The sequence below is a fragment of the Anopheles darlingi genome, chromosome 2 (assembly GCF_943734745.1).
Source record: "Anopheles darlingi chromosome 2, idAnoDarlMG_H_01, whole genome shotgun sequence".
In the NCBI taxonomy this organism is placed as follows: domain Eukaryota; kingdom Metazoa; phylum Arthropoda; class Insecta; order Diptera; family Culicidae; genus Anopheles; species Anopheles darlingi.
Window position 1 is genome coordinate 60797624 of NC_064874.1, and position 22649 is coordinate 60820272.

Below are 22649 nucleotides of genomic sequence, written 5' to 3' on the forward strand. Positions count from 1 at the left end.
GGATCCGTTGCTGCTCGTAAATATTTCCACAACCACACAGCTGCTGCTGCTGCTACTGCTGCTATCGTGTTAGTCCAGCAGGGGAAAAGGTGAAAAAGTGTAAAAAAGGTCCGCGAAAATATCCGGGAAAACCCCACGGTCCTCTCCACGGACGGACGGACAGCAGCACCCAGCATCCCAACCAACCAACGGTGCGTTCGAGTGGAAAAGTGTGGAGCGCCAAAGCGCGTAACGCAACGCGTGTTGTGTCCGAAGCCGAAACTAATTTGGGAGTGGAGCACAGACGAAGCTCGCAGTGAACCTGACCTATCACGAAACAACACACACACACACACCGAGGCCACGGAGAAGGTGGCGGCAGAAGAGAAGAGAAGGTGAAAATTGTCATCCGGTTTTTAGCGAGCGACTGTGCGACCGTAAAGTCGTAAAAAACCCGGCACCGAACCGACCGAAGCAGTGGTTGTGATAAGTGGTTCCGGTAGTTCCGGTGGCGATTGAAGGCCGTCGTCGTCGTGTCGTTGTCGTCATCCTTCAGGTGGCCCTCGCAGGAGTTGGGGTGGACAGTGACGGTGTGACGACCGAGCGAGGATAATAATGGTTGTTTTGAGGATTAACTATCCCCTGCTAGGGGTCCGCCGCGGTGTGCTGTCGCACTAGAGCGAAAACGCTGGCAGGCGTTTAAAAATGAAGATTTTTTAAAAGGTAAGCAGTCTTTTCGGTGGCGCCTTCCATCTTTTTGTGTCTCTAAATTGTTTATCTTTCCCCTTCTTTGAGTGGTTTTTGCTTTTTTTTTGCTTAACGAAACTGTGACTAACGGTTTAGCGTTTAGAAGCAGTAGCAACTTCACTAATTCGTTGGGACTGGGTTTGCAGGGGTTTGTCTCTTTTAATTGAGGAAGTTATTGTTGAAAGTGCTCTAATCCTCGGAACATGATTTAGAGCAGGGAAAGCAACCTGAGTAGCTTCTCTTTTAATCCTTGTAGACGCTTGAGTTGAGAAGGAGTCTAGCCACTGAGTAACAGAAACGATTAGAGCTACTGATGAGGTCGCGAACAGTCCTAGCCAGAGCAGAGCCGAGTTTGCAATTTGGGACGCATTACTGCTGCCGATGATTGATGAACTCCAGCCCAGTCCGGAGCGCTGAGCGGCGATTCTATGGCTGGTTGAGTTAGCTTTTGTACTTTATCGACCAACCACGAACCACTGACCGGCATTCGAGCTAGCGCATAAATAGCTCCAAAGACTTTTGCTGGAAAGAAAAGCCGAAAACCAACAGCGAATTCAGCGAAATGCTCGATAGCTCGAGCTCGAGACCAACTTTCGGATCCGTTGGACCCACGCTTTGCTTTTGGTTCACTTTCCTCTCCATTAATCGACTCGAAATCAGGCACCAGGCACCAGGCGTTGGAGTAATGCTTTTTATGCAAGAAACATGGCTCCGACTGCCCGCACTGTTACCGCATTTTAATCGCTTTTGCCCTGGCGTCCGATCAGGTTTGATGATAAATTAATGAGCTCCCAGTTTTGGGCAGACAGAAAGAGAAAGCAAGAGAAAGTTCGAGAGAAACGTCTACCAGATGGGGCGGAGTGGCCCAAATTTGCATCTTCAACCACCCCCTCCCCATCCCAGTGCTAGCCGTAATCTAAGCAAATAAGTTGGTTTGATTACACAGTCTAAGACCGGTGGACCACGAGGTCGACGAAACATAAATAAAAATCTCACTTCCAACTCGCCAACGCGTTGGCGAGGGTTTTCCGGGACCCGGCGGGGGCTTCGGGGCTAGGGTGCTTCCAATCAAGCTCGCCCCTAATAAGCTCCACCTTCCCTGCCACCACTCCCAGGTACAGTATTTGGGGAGGGCAGTATTCCATCCCCTAGTGAGCGAGGGTAGTTCCCTTACATCATACAGCTACGCTGATGGGTCTACAGAGCTACAGAGCTCATCAGCATTCAGCTCACAAGCGACCAAAGTCCAGGCCCTGGCACAGGCCCCCTAGGTGCGTTCGTCGTAAAATGGTTTGGTTCTATTTTAATCAGATTTCCTGGACCGTAGCTCTTCCGAAGCGAGCTCCCCCCCTCCGGAAGTACGTTTCTCACGGCGTCCGGTCGGCAGCCATTTTCCGTTTCCCACATTACAGCTTACTTTGGTCCATCATTATGCACTCAGTTCACTGTGGCCTACTTTTCGGTAAAGATGGCTGAGGACTTTCTTTAAAAAACCATCGCCTCCTTCGTCGTCTGTCACAGCTGAGGGTGCCAGAAGGTGTACCGTGGGACATGACCGCGTGGCGCAGCGAGTGTCTGAAGTGAAGCATTTAATTAACTTCGACGCTATCCGAAACGATGCTTGCTTCATCATTTTTCGCGCTAAGACGATTGCGCGGAATGAACGTGAAGGGAGAGGTGGCGACGTAATGCGACTTTAAAGCGTTGCCGCTGCTGGTGAGGATCGCTTTCTGTTTTGATTCGCCCATTCCCATATCCAACTGCTGCTGCTGCTGCTGCTGCTCGAAATGAAACCGAAAACGAAAAATAAGCTCGTCCGTTTCATGGGGGGGATGATGCTCGCCCTCTCACACCATCCCTTCTTGGAATCGAGACTCCAGGTCGGAACGAATGTCGTTGCTTCGGTTGGATTTCTCGCCGTAATTACGTTGAGCAAATAAGAGCGAGAAATTTCATTTTCCAGTTTTCGCTTCTCCTCCTCCTCCTCCTTTTCCGGCAAACAGTGGGGCGTGAAACTGAAATTGAGCGTCTACTACTGGGTCGTAATCTCGTTTGGGGCTCGGTTATGTCCGGCACACCACGAGCGCACTCCCACATTGCGTATTATTGGAGTGGACGACGCGTGGCGCAAAGAATGTCGTCGCTAATAAAGAGTTCCGCGGACAAAACCGCGGAACACTGCTTGTAGCTTCCGGATCCGGTTAGGTAGAGGAGGGGTGGGGAAGGGAAGGCAGTTCCATAAATCTCGTTCCAAAGGGAAGGCCCAACGCCAATCGCTCGCGCGGGTTGAGCTGGGCCTGGGCCTGGGATGTTGTTTTCGGGTTGTAAATCTTACCAAAGCGGAAGGTCACCCTCTCGGAATCATCGTTGGCAGCACATTTATCATCGAGAAATGGAGCGGCTGGGTGGGTTGGGGGTGTACGGAAAAAAAATCTAGGGGATGACCATCGGGTGGGGGTGGTTTGTCTCAACAAAACCTCCTTCAACGGGAGGTTTCTTTGACCATTTTTTTTTTATTGTTCGTTGTCTTCCTTTTTCTGTACCAGCATAAGCAGTCAGTGGACCTTTCCAGGGGTTGAGGGTAGTGGGGGTGAACCGTTAAAGCTGTTCCAACCACCAGCCTGCTAATGAGCTGATAAAAATTAAGTCCAGTTGCCGTCCTGTGGCGAGGGTGCGTGGTGCGTGTAAGGGACCGTACTCTCCCCACACCACATACCCCCGCTTCGAGGGGGTTGACTGTCTGCACCCGGTTTGATAACAGCTTTATGTGCTGCCCGTCGTCGTCGTCGTGTGCCTTTTTCGTCTATGGAAATCAGTGCGCCAGCGCTACGGTGGTGGGTTCGGGATGGTGGGACGCAGCAAGTGAAGTTCTATTTGTGCCGCTGTCCCTCATGTGTCACGTAAGATTATTGTTTTGTCCCTTGGCTTGGATACCGAATACTCCGTTTGAGCCCTCGCCGTGGCAGTGGCAGAAGAGAGGCTCCGGCGAGGTAGATGATAAATTGTTCCGGAATGAAAAATGCTCCACCTCAGGGAGGAAGAAGCGGGGTTGACCTTTTCCTTCATTTTTTCTCTCTTCTTTTGTACCTCTCTCTTTCGCTAGCTATCTCTCTTTCTTGCTCACAAATGATTGAAAGGGGTTGTAAGGTCAAAGCTTTAATGTGAAAAGTTCGTCCGTTTAAAGGCCACGGAACGAAATTGATTTAAATATTCAGCTGGAAGTGAGGTTAAGGGGGTTCATCTACAAAGTGAAGTATTAGGTAGAGGAGAGAGAGTTAAAAAAAGGCAGTGATGCATCAAAAGCCCTTCCCTTGTTTGATACTCACACTTATGAATTTTGTATGATTAAAGCAGCATAACAATGGAGCTACTACCATTCCTCTAGCTACCCTTATCGGTGAAAGTTCTACCGTTAATCCTACTGTGGCCTCGAGGCTGGCTTAGGTGTGAGCGTGCGATTATCATAAACCTCTCCCAGGCTACGTAAACCCATTGAGGTAGCATAATATGATGTTTTATACATTATCAGCGCCATCATCTTTTGATGCCTGCACAGAGAGTAGCGGTAGCTCTGTTCAGCTTCCACCCTACGCTGGTGTATGATGGACGAGATAGGGAACTCCCACCCCCCAGGGGTTGAATGCATAACTCACGCTTCGCTACCACCACACCACGATAAGCACGGATAGCACTGATAACACGGTGCGGCAAACAATCAGTCAAACATTCGCCTTCTGCTTGACAATGCCGCGGGATGGCTGCAAGTGAATCCCGAGCGAGTCCATCAGCAGCAGCAGCAGCATCAGATGCTTCTGCGTGAACCAAGTAATTGCCGAGACCGGCAATCAACTGGTGCGTGTGTGTATGTGCGTGAAGTTAACAATGCGAAAGCACGCTTTTTGGTGTGCTTTTTTGATGCCATCTAAGGAGCGCACGCACACCTGTTCGCAGAGAAGGGCAGAGTGTAGTGTACCGTCACATTCACAGGGAGTTCTCGCCTTGGTGAAAGGTGTACGAAGAACGTGCCCGGATCCCTGGCAGCATAAGTTTCCGGGAAGGAAAACGTTTCCATTAGGAAACTTTCCATTAACCACGCATCCAGCACTTGCGCGCGCGCGTGTGTTGGATGTTCTTACAATGGCGATGGCGAACAACAATGGGTAGATGGGTGGTTGAGCCCCGGGTGGAAGGCACCCTGGATCCGGGAAAAATGAAAAATTGAAACCCACAGAGAGAGAGAGAGTGAGATCAGAAGGGAATAGCTTGGTTGCGCCTTGCGACCGGTCCCGGGGTGTTGTTTACCTGTTACTTCGCTTGTTTGTCCGCACAACACACACACACACACACACGTGCACACGCGCACACATCAATTTGCAGCAGTCTCTCAGCGGCCGCGCCTTGGGCAAACAATGCGAAAACGGATCTTCAACCGATCTTCCTTTCGCCTTTGATGTTGGATGTTGGGAACCTGAAAGAAGAAGGAAGAACAACCGGCGGTAAAAGGGCTGGGGTGGCCGGAAGCCAAAAGTTCGCGCTCGCGAATCCACGCGCACGGTGCCGAGCTCGCTTCGTTCTGGGTGCTATCAAACACACACAGGACACACACAGGACATACACACACACACAGCAGAGGGAGCGTTGCGCACAAGTGTTGCGTGCGATGTTTGATGAGCCCCACGGGGAACGTCATCCGCATAATGCGGGAACCCACAGGAGGACCGCAGTTTTGGGAGTGCGGTCAGCCAGCATTCCTTTCCTTTGCTTCGTGATTTCGCGGTTTTTCGTGGCCCGTGCGCGCCTGAGATGGGGTACTTGTTGGGGGGTTGCGATTGAGCTGAAGGTCTGCTGTTGAAGTTGCTCTCATTTTGAAATGAAATTGTGGAACGGTTTGTGACTGATATGCTGGATGGATGAAACTCGTTTGATGCTGCTGCTGCTGCTGCTGCTCATGATCGATTGTTTGGTTCAAAAAGCTTTGAATTGAAATTTTACGTGTTATTTCCAATTATTGCGCTGTGGGACATTCATGAACAAAAGAGATCATGCGAGCAGCGTGTGCACAGGATATGTCGTCCTAACTTCCCCAGACACCCAATACTCTCGTAGTAGGCAGCAGCTTGTCTGCTCGAAGCGTGGCATTAATTCACTTTTCAGACTGAAGCCAGACCAGCACCAGCACCAGCACCGGAGACCGGAACGCCGGCGAACAAACGGACATGCTGCCGGTATCATTAATCATCTGCCTGAAGGCGTACAGCCGCCCAGCCGCCGGCTGGATGGGATTTATGCGCTCGAGAGGGGTTCTCGCACGCACCGAACTGTGCGGGTGCGAATATGTTCACTGATCGATTATGTAATGGATGATTTTTTCATCCCTCCCCCCCGATCCCCCCCTACTCTTCCCCCACAAACGGTGGTTTCTTTCTGGTTTCTGCAACATTCCCGTGGGCTCCGACGTGGGGTGGGTTTTTTTTTCTTCTGCGAGCCAAAAACTTTGTGGCCTGAGGTTCGCGTGTGGCAAAAAGTTAACTCATTTATTTTCCAGAAAACCCACCACCCCCTCCCCTCTGGCTCGGGATTCTGTGTTTCTGTTTTTGTTTCTTGTTTTTTTTTTTGTGTTGGTTTTGTTTTTGGCACCAAACCGATGAAGGTGGTGAAGATATGTGTGGGGGGTGGGGGGTTAACAGGTCCGTTTATAGGGTTCTTGCTGTGTTGCTGTGGGTTCTTGTAGCGGCAGGCAGGGCATTTGGCATTTGGTGTCCGGAGATTGGCGTGGATTAAATGTGGATGAAGGTGGTGAAGTTTTTTCGTTTTCGATGAATATTCTTAAATTGTTTTACCGGAAGCTGATACTTTGTACGGGATTCGTAATGTATAGGCGAGGACCGGTGTGAGAATATTTGAGAATTTCTAATAGCCTTTGATCATTTTGCACTTTTTTTTAACATATATAAGGACGGACGAGCCATACGTTTAGATTTTGCACTTTTTAAACATTTTGAAAGAAAAACTTATATAACTGTTTATTAGCTGAAGCATATACTGCAAAAACAAGCCACAAAGCTGGGAATCGCATGAATATCAGCAGCAATCTATAATGAAATACTGGACTATGAAAAGTTACACAAAATATCAAATACGATTGCAATTATTTGGTCGATGATCACATTACTATTGCTCATAACCGTTAACAATAGCATAAAAACAAGAAAAGAAAAAAAGGTGTTGTTTTGCACAAACCGCCATAATAAAAGCACGATAAAATGACTCATAAGAGTACAATCGCGAGTTCTTAGTTGAATACTTTTGTCTTATTATATAGAAAAAAACCAGTTTTCTGATTCGTTGAAGTTCTGTTACTTCCGAAGTAATAACCTTTATGTGTTTTTTTTACAATGCGTTTATATGCATTTTTAGATAGAGCGCTAACTATAGGTCGTCATTTGGATTTTGTCGTATTTCATTCAATAGGTTTTTTTTTAATATTTAAATTAATCTGTGACATTACACATTGGATGTGTTCAGAATAATAGAACTTAGCTAAAATAAAAGTACAGATTGAATTTCAGTTTGAAAAGGCAAAACAATGTAGAGGAGCTTGACTTGAATGCAGTTCAGACTGTGAATGATTTACAGATTATCTCGGATAAAATTAACCACATCTCAGTATTGGAAACGAACGAACGAACGAGTTTCTACTTAAATTCCCAAGATTAATTTTGAGATTGCAATTAGTTTAAGTGGATAAACATTTCACTCTTTCCCTTCCATTTCATTTTCCATTTCATGGAAAGAGCAGACTTGTTTATCGTAAGGCGCCTGCGAGGTATTACATTCTTCAAAATATTTTTCAGTCTACGGTTTTATTTGTTTCGATATTAGTAATAAACATACGGCTGGCTCGTTCTCTTATGTTTTAAAAAAAGTCAGAATCAATGCTTTTTTTTCTTTTGGAAACAAGAGGAAATATAAGAAAGAACATAATAATCTAATTGACTCTATAATCCTTTTAATCAGGCGTACTTTATGGCTCTCATACTGAATGTTTCTTTGATGATTTTGCTGCTGACTATTTCTCTGGTCATCTATTGCTTATCGAACAACTGCTTATTTCATTTCAAGGTGATACTGTTTCTTATGGGGTATTTTTTAAATTAGGGTCTCTAATCAACTAATAAAAAAATCAAGGCTGTTAAATTTAAAATCAGATTGAAATAACCAAAACAAAGTCAAATAGAGCTTCCTTTATATTATTTTGATGTTGCTAGTCGAAAATGCCCCGGTCGACTACCATTTAGGATCACAAAGGATTGAAATAGGATACGATTCGCTTTCACCAATTTGTTTCACCCCTCCCCATGCCCATGAATAATGTTTAAAAAATGCGTTCCAGCTAATGATTCGCTCGAATGGTTCTCGAGACTGGCTCCTGCGGTGAACAGCAGTTCCGAAAGAACACGAAAGGATTTTCTTCTGTCTAATTCCTCCCCGAAAATGCTCGAGTGGAGTTGGAATAAGATTATCATCCCACTGCTGCTGCTGCTGCTGCTGCTGATGTGACTGCCGCTTCTGCGTTCATTCATTCATGCCTGCACAACAGTAATCCGATTCACTCGAACCAACCCGCCAACTCGAACAACATAAACCCAGAGGAAAGAACGGTCCGGAGACGGTTACGGGTGCGCCACGTGGATTGTTGAAAAATTCGAAATTAACTAGCAAAGACGAAAGCATCTTGGTATCCGCGCATCCGAGCGCCACGTTCCCGTTTTCTGCCGTATGCCTTGGTAATGAAACTCCCTTCACCCCTACACCCGTTTCGACCAGTGGTGTGGCAACAACAAAACAATTGTGATAACTTTTACTGAGCAGCTCGGCGACTCACCGGCAAAGTGGAGGATTTATTTGTCGAGCAGTGGAGCAGCCCATGATGGCGTGTGATCGGTGGTGTGGTGGTGCGTATTGTTTCAAGTTTCCATGCCGCCAACCACCCATCCCCCGGCACTCCCATTTTATGTGGCAGCAGCATACAACCGTGCGCAACATAAAGTAAGAAATAAAAACTTTCAACACAAACACACAGCGGCCTTGTGGCAAGTAGCAGCAGCAGCAGAAGCAGTTGAGCCAACCAACTCACCAGACGTCACATTCCATCGGCCCGCCTTTATCAAGGATGCTCATGGATTGTGGCTGCTCGAGAAGGGAGTTTAGGTGGTGAAGGGAAGGCTTACGGGGTCCCCAGCTGTCCCCACACTTCTGCTTCCCATTCGTTCCTTCCTTCGACGAGGTTTGATTGCATAACGATTGTGGATGGAATTTCCTTTTACTTTTTCCTTCTCCCGTTGCTCTTCTTGCAGCCTCCTGCTGCTGTTGTTGTTGTTAGCAGCATGCTCGCTGCTGTTATCAGCTGGTGGGCTGTGGAGTGAGGGGAAGAGTTACTGCTCAGCATTCCAACCATGAAGCTGTTCGGTTATTTAGCAGCGCGAGCGAGCAATTTTCATTTTGGGACCCTTGCAAACCGTTGCGCGACAGATAGCTCGCGAGCGTTCGCGCACCCCTTAACGATGCGAGCATCGCGAATTCCTTGAGCTGGCGTGAGATAAGAAGCCTTCCACTCCCCCGCCCCACTCCCACTACACTCGACAGCTGAACGCATGGCTGCGAAATGAAAGAAAAACATCACACCAGCACCAGCGTTCGGTAGCGAGAAGAGCAACACTAACCAACACCATCATCAGTGAGTGTCTCTGTGACATCAGGTGTGCTGACGATGTTGGTCTAAGCCACGGCCACATCTTGGCGATTGCTGTTGTTAACACCTGGGGTGGGACACCGAGCGTTCGGCGAGTGATCGGATCGGAGCGGGTTTTTGGGGGTTGATTGCTGGGGCTGTTTTCCCACGGTCACGCTTATCGGGGCGCACTTTCTTTGTTTTCATTTTACCGTGGAAAAAGGATGGTTGTGAATGTGTGGATCGCGGGGAAGGCCGTACCGGTTTCTGGTGCGCGACGTTTTGGCGAAGAAGGATGTGAACTCATCTAGTGAAGGGCGCCGCATTTCGCGTCCGAATGGCAGGCGATAAATTTTGCGGCAAACAACACAACGACGGCCGCTCCCCGGTCTCCGGTACGACTTGGTTTCGTTTGTTCGTTCGTTCGCTGGGGAGAGAGGATGATAATGAGTGTCAAGGAAGGAGCAGACGACACTTGGAGTGGTTTTTGGTGAGGGCGCAAACTAGGAGCTTTCCTGTTGTTTGTTTCCCATAGCCCCGACGCTGGGTGTAGGCTGAATTTTGCTTTATTACGATTCTGTTGTCCATTTTTCTACCTATTGTTCTGTTATGTATTTGTTGTTTTGCGATTTCAGACGTGGAATGCGATTAAGAGCTTTCGCCATTTTCTTCTCTCTTCTTCTCTAGAATATGGATCGTCGGTACACAGCAGAACTATGAAGCAAATTGCGGTTGTGATGCTTCTTTTCAACGTCAGTTATGGTAAGAATAAACCCAAGCTGCATCATTAAGAGTACACATTTTTAAAACGGGGTAATAGTAACATAAAATTTAGATTTTATTTGAGCATTTGCAGTGCTGCGAACTATCATAAGATTACTTTACCTCGAGCGGTTATCTAAGATGTTTTGTTAATTGCTTTGCTGGAATAATATGGCAGTCAGTTAACAGTAGAGAGTTTTCTAAATTATAGTGTCCGTGTATGAATTATAATGTATAAGCGTACCTTTATTGATAACATTGATTGATATTGGATGTCGGTAAAATTTAACTATGTATTTGCCAGATGGTTAAAGCAATCTATAATAATGATGTATTAGAGCATTAAAGACATTTAAAAGATTTGAAAGATAGACGTAGAACAGTTGTGAGTTAAGAAACGAATTACTCTAACAAAATAAAGGAAAAACTGGAATAGGTTAAGTGTAATCCAAAGCGATCTCTTCCCCTATTTGGACATATAATTTGACATCAGTTCAACTGATTATGTTTCAAATGTTTATGAATATTGTACGTTTGCAAAACAATGCATTAGAAAGATGTTTTATTTTGTTTTTTCGATGCTGGGCGGGAAACCTTCATAGGCATTGTTAGGAGGACGTGAGTTCCTAGCCGGTAGTGTGGGATTTCCAGCCTCTGAGGAGGCGGGACCTACCTACTAAAACCCTTCTTATCAATGCCTTGAGTCCTCTTCGGATCACCTATCCGGTATTACCTTCAAACAAAGCGGAGGCTGGACATTAGAAAGATATTGATATGATATTGGAATGGTTTGAAAATTAAAAATCTACCAAAACAATGAAAGATTAACATAATATTTCATTGGTAAAGAACAAGATTCATCACGAGAAAATAATTTTCAAAATCATTTATTACCGAATGGATGAGTTTATAGCTTCTAATAACACACTAAAAGGAAGCATTCTTGAAATCTTTGTTTGCTGTTTGAATAGTTCGATATTATTTTCCCGATAGTCAGTAAGCAGTTAATTTCGATGATTCGTTAAATAATTATCCCAGAAGAATTATCTTCTTACCTTCCTGGTATTTTAACCAGCCTAAAACATTGTTTTAATACATAATGTCATAATTGCTCACTAGTTATCATTTTGAAAATTAAGTAAGCTTGGTTTCCTGCTAAAAAAGAACCCATTAGCCATTATAATGACTAATTTTGTCTAGATAAGGGGATGCGAATCAACTGTAAAGATGACATGAGAAAGCGGGGTAGCGCAAATTTATCAAAAACAACGGATAATGCAATTCATTCCTCTGTATACTAATGCCCTTATGGTTACAACAAGTCTTTGATTCTGCTTTCATTAAAACTTATTATCAAAAAGAACAACAAAAAGCTCGATAGTTAGAACACTATACTAACAATGATCAGTCACCGGCTTTGAGCTAAGACCATCTCAGAATAGTGCCTTTTCATACCCGAAGCTACGAAGCAAAGTCACGAAGTCCTCATACAGCTTCTTTCATCTTCTCCAAAGGCACAAGTCGCACAAGTGTTCGTCCGCTCAAGCTAATGTCACGCGTTAATCTTCTCCATCTTAATCTCGTTCCCATTTTCCGCCACCGCCACAGGTCACATCTCGCAGTCCCAGTCGGTGGACAACGATGAACCGCACACGTACACACCACCGAAGCACTACTACCAGACGTCCTCATTCGACGATAGCGAACAGGATGGGGAGCTGGACGGTGGTGCAAAGAATCCGCTCGACCGGGGCCCTTACTTTGACATTTCGGCTTCGCGAAACGTCACCGCCCTCGTCGGCAACACGGCCTACCTGAACTGTCGCGTACGGAACCTTGGCAACCGGACGGTAAGGATCAGCTGCAGCGAGCCCCCCCTTCCGAGAGAAAGGGTTGCGGTTGATTTAATTAAGTTTCCCGTTTTTCCATTTGACGTTTCCGGGTCCGGTTTCGACGGGCATGGTACGGGCACAGGTTTCCTGGATTCGGCACCGGGATCTGCATCTGCTTACCGTCGGTAAGGCGACCTACACCTCGGATCAACGGTACCAGAGCGTCCACAATCCGCAGCTGGACGATTGGTCTCTAAAGGTAAGCTTCCTTCTGCTCTCGTCGTCCGGATCGTCGTCGTCGTCGGTTTTGTCTTATCCCCGTATAGCGCTGTGATGAGCGGGTCGGGACTATGACACTCTTCTGTCGCTTCTCTGCTATGCTGCTCATTACTATTCATGATAATGAGACCGATAAGTTACCGTCGGAGGTGCGCCGTGATGTCGTAAAACGTGGCAAGCATTGGGTACGGGCACGCCAATGGATGCCAGTGTAACAGTGGATTCGACTGGTGCTAAGAGTCTCATTAACCGCGCTAATCCGCTCTTACACACACACTATTACACGGTTCCCGAAACAATCCGGGTTAAATCCGATCATTGGAGGGATAAGAAGTGCTCCAACAGCCAGATGATTGCGTGTAATTCGATGTCACGACGAAGCGCGGAGGTCAAGCGGATCCGTAGGCATCGTATTTGCTTTTATGGATCAATCGACTGCTGCTGGTGATGGTGGTAATGCCTTGGCAAGATGTACATCAAACCCACGTCGACCACACACGAGACGAGAACCGCAATACGTACCCCTAATGAATTGCCCTCGGTTAGGCTTTAATGGCGGTATCGATGAGTGTGCTGATGGTGAGATGGAGAGAGGGGGGGCATTGGCCACGTCATACCTACACACAGTGGAGCCCCAGGATCCCAGATTGGTCAGGGAACAAAGGCTTTAATGCAAACAAATGCCAGAGCGTGCTTTAAATTGGGAAATTCAATCGAACACAGACTTTGGAATCTGGTCTGGAACCTAAGGCGACCCAAACCTCCAATACTCCACTGCTGCTGCTGCTGCTGCTGCTGTATCGATAACATAACAACGTTACTCCAACAATCCGGCCACCCAAGGGAAAGAGGCGTAAAGATGGCGATGAGGTGATTGCAAGGCGAGGAGTATCCTTCATCCGAACTTCTCGAGCCGACGACTCCGGAGTCGCAGCAGCAGAAGAAGAAGGGATCAAGTTTTAGGGGAATGTACTTTTGGGGCCAACCACAGACCAGCAACTCAATTACGCCGTCGCCGTCGTTCCAGTTCAGTGTGTCTGGGTTTGTGCTCGTGTGTGTGTCCATTGGTACGGTAGAAGTCGAGGCAGAACCCCACCGATATCCAATCCAGCAAAGCGTTAGTCCCAACGTTCCCTATCATGTTACGGGCGATCTTGATGGCTTATCGAAGGCGTCAGCCACGCGGCGGCATGTGTGTGTGTGTGTGTGTGTGTGTATGTGTGTGTGGCTGGTTGTTGTTTGCGTCTAGTATTTCTTTGCCAACAGACCGCAAAGTATGCCTATGTAACGGTGCCGATGCCCTCATGTGTGTGTTCGTGTGTGTGTTTGATCGGTTTCTTTCACTTTCGTTCGTTTTAGGTCCTTTACCCCCAGCAGCGTGACTCCGGGGTGTACGAGTGTCAAATCTCCACGACGCCTCCGGTCGGCTACTCGATGACGCTGGCGGTTGTCGGTAAGTTGTTTATTGAAGTTTCCCCCACAGGCTTGCCCTACGCTTTCATGTTCTTCCCTGTGCTGTGAGAACGAACCTCGATACTCGACACCACGTGTCGAGTGTGATGACGCGAGTTTCCGGACGTACCCTGGGGCAGAAGGCACCGCAATGCCCGTGGCATGATTTCGTAGGCCAGTATTAGGGGCAAGGGCAGCTACAAGGAAAACCAATTTCACACGAGCATTAGCTGATTAGTTTATTATAGTTTTCGTCACTTGGCGTTTGGCGCTTGGCGTGGCAAGCAGGGGCCGGCAAGCTTTTTTGTTGGTATGAGCTTTGACAGGCTAATTATGACGCCGGGGGCGAGCGCAGAAGTCGTCGCGGTTCGCAACAGTCCGCCTAGCAACGCTTAGTGGTTTCCGTAACAAAGATGAAGAAGAGGGAAAAAAACAAAGCGTTCAGCATTTTCCCGGTGGAAATCAAAACCATTATCATCCATCATGAAGGTGGCGCCGTGTGCGTAGCAAGGCTTTCAAGTGGAATTTCATTACCCCAAGGGCTCCCAACGGGAGCAACGGGGCAAGGAGCTTATGAGCTTCTTCGGCTCCCGGATGTGGCATCATACATCATTACCCTAGAGGTGCGTTGAACTAGCACCCAGGGATCAAAACGTCGTCGTCGTTGTCGTCATAGTCCGAGGACTGCTCCTGCTGCTGGCAGCGCTGGCCGTCGTGTCGACCGAGCATAAATTACTCCATCGGCCACGCTCTAGTGGTCAGAGCGTTGGGATTTGCGAGGAGATTTACTGACGCTGCGCGTTGCCTCGGGGCTCTAGACTCTAGAGCAATGCCTGGCTAGCCAGTAATGCTTGCAGTGGACTACATTTGTGCCGGGACTCCTGGACGGTAAGACGTTTGTTGAGATATTAATAAACACCTCTCGGGGGTTGTGTACTCTTGGGGCTCTCTGACGTCTAGACCGTAGCGTCTGGCGAGATGCGTCCTGGGTCTTGGAGAGTAGATGATCTCGATTGATAAATTGCTTCGTACGTAGCGTAATTTAATCACGATATGTCATTGGCTAGGTGGGAGTTTCGAAGCGTGTAAGCGTCCTTATAGTGCTAAGCTCCTCGGTTTATCAAATCAACATCAAGCGCGAACTCTCCCCAGGAGGAGGTCGTCCTGACTGGGGATGATTCTTGATTTAATCCCGGTACCGGCGCTAGCTGGCCTTTCACCACTTTGAAGTGCTCGCGACTTACTTCTCGCCTCTTCTGTCCATCGCTTTACACCCTTTGACTTACACTAATGCCCACTCGACTGATTTACAGAACCCATCACGACGGTCGTCGGTGGTCCGGACCTGTACATCGATACGGGGTCAACAGTAAATCTTACCTGCATCGTACGTCACCTTCCAGAGCCACCACCGCTCATCCAGTGGACCCACAATGGGGAGGTAAGTAACGTAATGATAGTAGCACCACCGTATGGCGTCAATGCATTTCCACACTTCCGGCTGCACATCGAATGACCTCGATTGGTTATTCGAAGGTAACGATAAAATGGTTTCATTACTCAAAGGTCGACGGCATCTTTTACCATCGATCGTAATGATCCGCCCATCATCATCGACATCAGCAGCAGCATCAGCGGTGGTTACTATAATGTAACGCCACGCTCTCTCGACCTCTTACCGATGCCGATAATGGACACCGGAGGAGGACCGGAGAAGGGAGGGTCAATCGTTAGCATAATTCGCTCCAATTATCCGTTTAATGCGACGCCGTGCCGTGGGAAGTGCAGTTTCGTGTTTTCGATCCCCTGGAGGGGTGTTCCGTCCAGAAAATGAGGCAATTTCCGAGGTGATTAAATGGCACGGCATTCGGCGAATGTAAAAAAGGGGGCTCTGGCCACTGCGCTGTAACGCAGCAGGGGGTTACTTTTCAGATCGCACAGTTGGTGGTGGTGCTGATTGATGGAGAATTTGAAAAGTCTACTCCTTAGCTGTTGGGTTGCCGAGCTGTTAGTGGTTAGTTGTGGAGCACAGTTATTGTTAGGTATCCTCAGAATTACAGATTTGATACTGTATTCGGGAAAGAACCGTCCCAATATCAACAATCATTTACCAATGGAATTCTGCTCATAATTGCCGGGGCTAATCGCGGACAATCGTACTTTGATTTGATGTTATTGGTAATGAGCGCGGGTTCGGCCTTCAGTAATGGTGCGGGTAATTAATTTTTTCTTAATACTTTTAAAATTGGTTAATGTGCCGCTAAACACATTGAATTATGGAACAAGCTATGCCTTTTCAAATGAAGGGCGAGTGTGATTTAGAAACAAAAAATGTCCGGTTATTCGAATTGGAATATGGTCTAGCAATTTCAAGCATATAAAGTCAATTTGACTCTATGCGTTAAACATTTAACAAAATATTGGATGGAGCGGAATTGGAGGCAAATGCAAGGAGTGAGATTGTTTTAAAGATCGTTAATCTCCCTTATTTAAGTGTTAATGAAGACCTTTGCACTGCAGGCATACTTTGCACTGCAGGCAACGCATCTTGGGTAATATTCTTTTTCCTACAAAAGATTTTCTGCTCTGTAACGAAAGCCATGGTTTTGTGGTCACAGCTATCTTGCGATAACAAGAACTTCTTGGCAACTTGATGAGCTGACGAAAAAAAAAAAATCTTTAATTTGTTGAGGAGACTTCATTCGGTAGTAGCCTTACAAAAGTCCATCTCTGGGAGAAGCCATGCACTTGATTTTCGTCTCGTCTCGACTTTCAATCTCGATAAGTCACGAGATGATGAGCTGCAGGTTATTTTGGTACATGCATAGCCATTACAATAATTGATTGTTTTGCTTACCGTGAACCTTATTATCTGATTGCGAATTTCAATACCGAACGTTTTACGCACTGGATATGGCTAATAGCAGTGATTTAAATATTATAATAGCTGAGATTTTGTTTTTAATTAAATTTTTGCTATATACTTATTGAAATCAAAAATGGCTAAAATGTAGTTTTTGTTATTTGAAACACGAATAGGTTTTATTATAATTGTCTTTAACTTTTGATAATGAGCTTTGGAATGAGCCCTGCACCACAAATTTAAAGTAAATCAGCAAATAGAACTTTATTCCGCAACTCCATAGCCGGTAGCATCGACTTGCTCTTGTGCTGGAACGTTTTTCCACCTCGAAAGCACTCCGCAAAAATCGATGTAATTAACAACCCGAGGCGAGACGGAAAAAACTTCCAACGTTCTTCAACCTCCAAGCACCACAACATCACCGAGTCTACGAAACCGGAAGGAAGATACTTAATCATTTGATAAATAAAGCCATCTCGATTCCCGATCCCAAGCGATTCCAAGCGTGCAAAGTTGCTCCTGCCGGAAGGCGAAACCGGAATCGGAAGTATCCGCCAGGGGAAAGAAACAGTTTCAAGGTGATGGTGGTGGCGGCACACGACGAGTCTTAATGAGTTTAGTCTTCGCTCGATTGGCTGTCCAGTTGAGTCTCTCTTTCGCTCTCTGTTTCCATCTTTTTTTTTTTGCGAAAATTCTATCAATTTTGATAGCCAGTCAGGGCCGTTTCCGATCCATCAGAGGAGTGTTTGTGGCCTTGGGTGCTGCGTGCGTGCATTCGTGGAAACCTGCACACCATGATCATCACCATGGCATTCGATTGACTGGTGGTTCGATGGCGCGTAAGCTAATTTCATGGCCCACTGGATGGACCAGTGTTTGTGTTGCTGAGAAAAGCTTTCATACACACAAACAGAAACTGAACCGCAATTACATTTTATTAATCTTGGCTAGAGCTAGGTTCGTAGAACAACGCCTACTCTTTCTCTCTCTCTCGTGCAAATGGATTGTGTTTGCATAGACGCCACCATTGTTTTCTGGATTCCCTTTTTCCATCTTATCGCCGCAAGGAAAGAAATTCTGCTTCTCAAAGAAAACCTCTCTGTAATGTCATTCCCAACAGGAAATCAACTACGATTCACCACGGGGCGGTGTATCGGTGATCACGGAGAAGGGTGAAATCACGACCTCGTATCTGCTGATCCAGCGTGCCCGCTCCTCCGATTCCGGCAAGTACACGTGCCTGCCATCGACCGCCAACCCGATGACGGTGCACGTCCATGTGCTCAACGGTAAGTAGCATCCGTTTCGATGCAGCTCGATGGCGATGTTGTTGCTGTGGTGACAGCGAGCACACAATGACATTTACTCTTGATTTAAATTACTCTGCTTTATTTTCCGCACTCCAAGGTGAACATCCGGCAGCGATACAGGGCACTGGGAGGATGCAAATCAACGTTCTATTGCCGCTTGCACTGCTGCTACTGGTTCTACTCCACCGCACCGTGTCCGATGGTCGATCGAGGTAAGTGGCTGTCGTAAAGCCATGCGACCGCGTTGATTAGTTGCGATTGTGCTGGCAATGGTTGGCCACGGTTGGCCTAAAGGGTTTTGCAAGGAGCTGATTGGATTTTTCAAAATCCAGTTGACACAACAATTCACTGTAAATTAGAAGGAAAAAAGATAAAAGTCGATCGATGTACATACAGAGAGAAAAAGAGAGAGCAAGGGAGCAATAGAGATATAGAGTTTTACGTTCTATTATGGTAAGTACTGGACTTGGGAAAGGTGTATCAAGTTCGCTAGGAAAGGGCATCGCTACACACACTCACACACACACACGCGCGCGCATAGCCTGAAAAAGAAGAAAAGCGGAACAAATGGAAATGTTTTTGCTCGCGGAACCAAACAACCAATTTGTAGTACGCGCGGCATACGGGAAAGCATTTTACAAATCCTGATTCATGGTATCGACCATGTGTGTTGTGTGTGTGTGTGTGTGTGTGTCAGTGTGTGTGTGTGTGAAAGGATCGCAATGGAATCTGTAAATACACATTCATCATGCTGCTAACGAGATGAAGCAGAGGGCCGATCGAAAGGGCTGGCAAGGGTAGTGCTGCGAAGGGCTGTTCCAAGGGGCGAGGGGGTGAACGGTGGTGCGCACGTGGAGCAAATAGATGAGGTTCGTTCATCCTTGACAGGATCACGTCGCCTGGTAGTAGTGGTGGTGGTGGTGAAGCAGCCATAAAGAAACAAAGAAAACTCTGGATAAACGAGATGTCGAGGCCGCGAGCCCTTCGATCCTGGTCGAAGGAGCGAAGGAACGCATGTCGCCGTTCGTCCTCTTTATGAGCAGCTGGAACAAGGGTAGGAAAAGGCATCCCTCACCCCTCTCCCCTTCCTGGTCGTGGGCGGTGGGGTGGAGGGAATAAAATAAAATAATTTATCAGAGCGCACTCCAGCGATGCCAGTCGGTTGGTCGGTCGGTCGTTCGGTCAAGAAGCCAACAAGGATGGTCTTGGGACACGAAGAACGCGAAGAGGGACACGAAACGACGAACGTTCGGCTCCGTCGCGGAGCGAGTCCTGTGAAGATAAATTATTTCGGGATGAATTCCACATTTGCCGTTCGGAGTTTTCGGAGCGGACGGTTTTTGGTCGTCTCTGCGATCCGAGATGTGATCCGAGGCCAAACGGATCACTTTGGACCGTCTTTGGCAGCTTTTGGCACCAGTTGGTTAGTAGTGGCCCCGTTTTCTGGGCTTCAAGCAATGGCTGATAGAGATAAAACTGATGTCGATGTGGAGGAATTGGAAAAAGACGGGGGGGATTAGAGGACAAGGACACTTCGTGCAAGTCTTTCTCTTGATTTGCTTGTTTTTGGGAGAGCGTTTTTTTGTTGCTGCTGTGTTGTTTCTGCTGACTAGTGCTTCAAGCAAGTCAAGTCAGCGAAAGAGAAAGAAGGAAGAGAGTGAGTTTCCGGCTACTTCCTGGCACACTCTGTGCTTGCCGGGCTGTTTATCTGTTTGAGCCTTGCATAAGATATTGATTGCAATGCGTTTGCATTACATTAACATTACGAGGAATGTCTTGGCTGGCTGGATGCCAGTCCGAAGCCGACTTCGAAGGAAACATCATTCGTTTACTTCCCAATCAGGTTCAATCGTCGGATGTCATGTTTGTTTCCGTTTGTCACGGCGTTTACTTGACGTGTAGACGTCTTACCTCCCTTACTTGAAATCGCCCAGCGAAATTCGTGTGTATGTCTGTGTGTGTGCGTGTATGTACAAATGCTAGCGTGTAAGCGTCCGAAGTCTGTCGGTCAAACTCATTCCCAATCAATCATTCGTTAGCTCAGTCGCCATCTCGAGTCGAGCATAAAATTAGAAAACTTTAGCAGTAAGAGCTTAATAAGGCGCAGTGTAAATACAATCTCATAGTCAAAATGGTTTTCTTTTTCGTAGGAGAGGGAAGAGAAGCAGATGTGGAAAAGTCTAACAAAATTCAATGAAAACATGTTCAACACTAGCGAATGAAGCTGATAGAAGGGACAGGGAAGGAAGGGGAAAATAGATTATAAATCATCTAGCTAATATAAAGCGTTCGGGAACGAGTAACAGAGACACGAATAAGCGTGAACGAGTTGAGAAAACAAATAGCAAAAAGAAAACAAATTCCATCAGAAAAGGAATACCGAGGGGAACAATAACTGGGTAAGGCAAGTGGGAAGGACATGTGGCTAAACTAATAACAAAATTTAAAAACAAAAACACGTGAAAAGAAAGGATTCCATTTGAATGTTGCGGATCGAAATTGAAACCTAACATTGAGATCAAGATGAAATAAAAACCCGTCTGCAATCTGTACTCTGAGATATCTGACGTCTACTGTTTGTGTTTCCAAATTATTTCTCTGTGAGGTAAGTATGATCTTCCTATCGTCATCGTTGCTTCGTGGAAAGAGAAGCTCCGAAAGAAAAAAAAAACTCCAGCGATTTGTTGGATGGAGGAAAAACATGGCGATGCTAATGCCAACCAATGAGATGGCTGCTTATCCGCTTCAATTCTTCTATTCGCAGCCAACTCGATGAACACAAGCTTTTTGACGGATTACAGAGTGATCGTGCCGGGCATGTTTGGTTAGGGATAGGACCTCATCGCACTCCCTGCGGCTGACGTACGCCAACATCAGCAAAGGGATGCATTTCACTCAATCTCGATTCCTCCCTCAATCAACCCCAAATCCCATTTCCCTGCCAAGCTTCATTCCGGACCCCCTGCGTTGCGTGGAACATTTTTCGCACGCTCACTACAGCATTAATGCTGCACTCGGCACATTTTCATCGCGCAGTCTCGCTTAACTGGAGTATCATGTTTCCATTTTTGAGACCGGCGTTTTTGTTGTTGTTGTGGACAGCGAGCGTTGGCGGCATGGGTACATTTTTGCACTTGATTTTTCACTTTGATGAAAATATTTTCCACCATCCCAGGTCTGAAAGTATTCACTTTCATCTTTTTTTTGGCCCCCTGGTGCGGGAGTCAGAGGTGAGTTTGCTTCACAAACGGTACACGTGCCGTGGGGAGGGGGTCAATGGATAAAAGGCACAAAAAAGGGGAGGGGGGTTGAATACACTAGCTGCTGGCCTTCGGGATGGGTGTAAATTTTCATGATCTGCCCATCGCTTCGAACGCAAATATTATGTACCGTGCGACGAGGGGTGTGGATTATGCTTCAGGGGATGCGAAACCGGCACGGTTACGGTTTGATGTTACACGTCGAGTGCCTGACCGGTGAGGTGCGTTGGAGTTGGAGCAGTATTTCATTTGTTGTGGAGAAAACATAAATTATGTTGCTCTGTTGTCTTGCGCACCGGCACACATTGTTCTGTGTGTATTTTGATCTGGGAAGTTACACATTCAAACCACGCATTAGATAATGCATCATCACGTGCGCATCGCTGCCGTTTCATGTTCAGCAGATAGCCCGAAGGGCCATTGAAGACGCCTATAATCCTTGTAACTCCTCCTATCCGGTCCTGTCTTTGTGTAACGCGTGCTTGTAATTCGTCTGTTCACCGACCAGATAAAGGATTAGGGAGCGTTTCGCGTAGCAAATTAGATTATCTAGGATTAAGGCCTCGCGACAATTCAATGGAACAATCCAGCTACAAGCTACTACAAGCAGCAAGCAACAGTGGCCAACGATTCCTGTTCACTTCAGCGTCGGTCTCCAAAGAAGATCCTAACAAGAAAAAGGACAAAGAACCGGTTGAATGGTTTTGTCGGAACTCAAAAAGGGAGCCGCGGATTCGGAAGAATCAATTAATGGCTGCCTTCGGCGAACGCTAATTGGATATCACAAGAAAAAGGCATATCGGCCGCCGGTCCCCGGACTCGAACTCCGTTTTTTTCTGGCGCGAACGCGCCTTGGATTCCGGAATTTCGTAAAACAATTTCACTGCTAATGGATTCGGAGCCCACAACCGGGCCCCGGGAACTGATGTTTGCACAGGCGCCGGGGGTGGGTTAGGCGCAGCATAAACAGCAAACAGCGAAAAAAAATGATGCGGATCTCGCGGTTTACCGAAACAGGCGGTGGAGGTCTTTTTTGGTGTGAAAAGGGATTTCTAATTACATTCCATAATCAACCCCTAGCTGCAAACTGACTAGGAAAGCCTGGGATGTAGCAGTTCGAGTTCGAGTTGGTATGCCGGTGCCGATCGGTGGTTTTGTAGGCATTTTATGGACCGGGGAATGGGGCGGTTGGGAAATTAATTTTCCTCAAAATTTTGCTCAATTTTCTCACCTTTTATGAACCAAATCCGTTACCCCGGATCCGGGTTGTGTATTTTATTCGATTAATGGGAGCTTCCTTGGTAACGGTAAAGTATTGAAAACCCGCAAAGAAATATTAGTCTCGCTACGGGCACGTCCCATTTGAAGGTAGAGGTGAGCGAAGGTAATAATTTATTTATGGCCGTAAAGTGATCACTAACTCACCTCAACCTA

At 46.8% G+C, this 22649-nt stretch overlaps 1 protein-coding gene across 1 annotated transcript; it reads left to right on the plus strand.

Annotated features, from left to right (window-relative positions):
• The first annotated feature begins 54 nt into the window (after positions 1-54).
• Positions 55-18464, plus strand: LOC125948059 (zwei Ig domain protein zig-8-like). The gene is made up of 8 exons (XM_049673698.1): positions 55-702; positions 10145-10219; positions 11828-12069; positions 12194-12310; positions 13690-13783; positions 15096-15223; positions 17766-17934; positions 18053-18464. The coding sequence occupies exons 2-8, from the start codon at positions 10174-10176 to the stop codon at positions 18169-18171; spliced, it is 915 nt and encodes a 304-aa protein (XP_049529655.1). The 5' UTR covers positions 55-702; positions 10145-10173; the 3' UTR covers positions 18172-18464.
• Positions 18465-22649: the final 4185 nt, after the last annotated feature.

Bases quoted from the DNA above. Each gene is read 5' to 3' on its own strand.
- LOC125948059 (XM_049673698.1), top strand. From the start codon at position 10,174: ATGAAGCAAATTGCGGTTGTGATGCTTCTTTTCAACGTCAGTTATG. The intron at 12,070-12,193 runs GTAAGGATCAGC...GTACGGGCACAG, and splicing joins GGAACCTTGGCAACCGGACG to GTTTCCTGGATTCGGCACCG. The intron at 15,224-17,765 runs GTAAGTAACGTA...CATTCCCAACAG, and splicing joins AGTGGACCCACAATGGGGAG to GAAATCAACTACGATTCACC.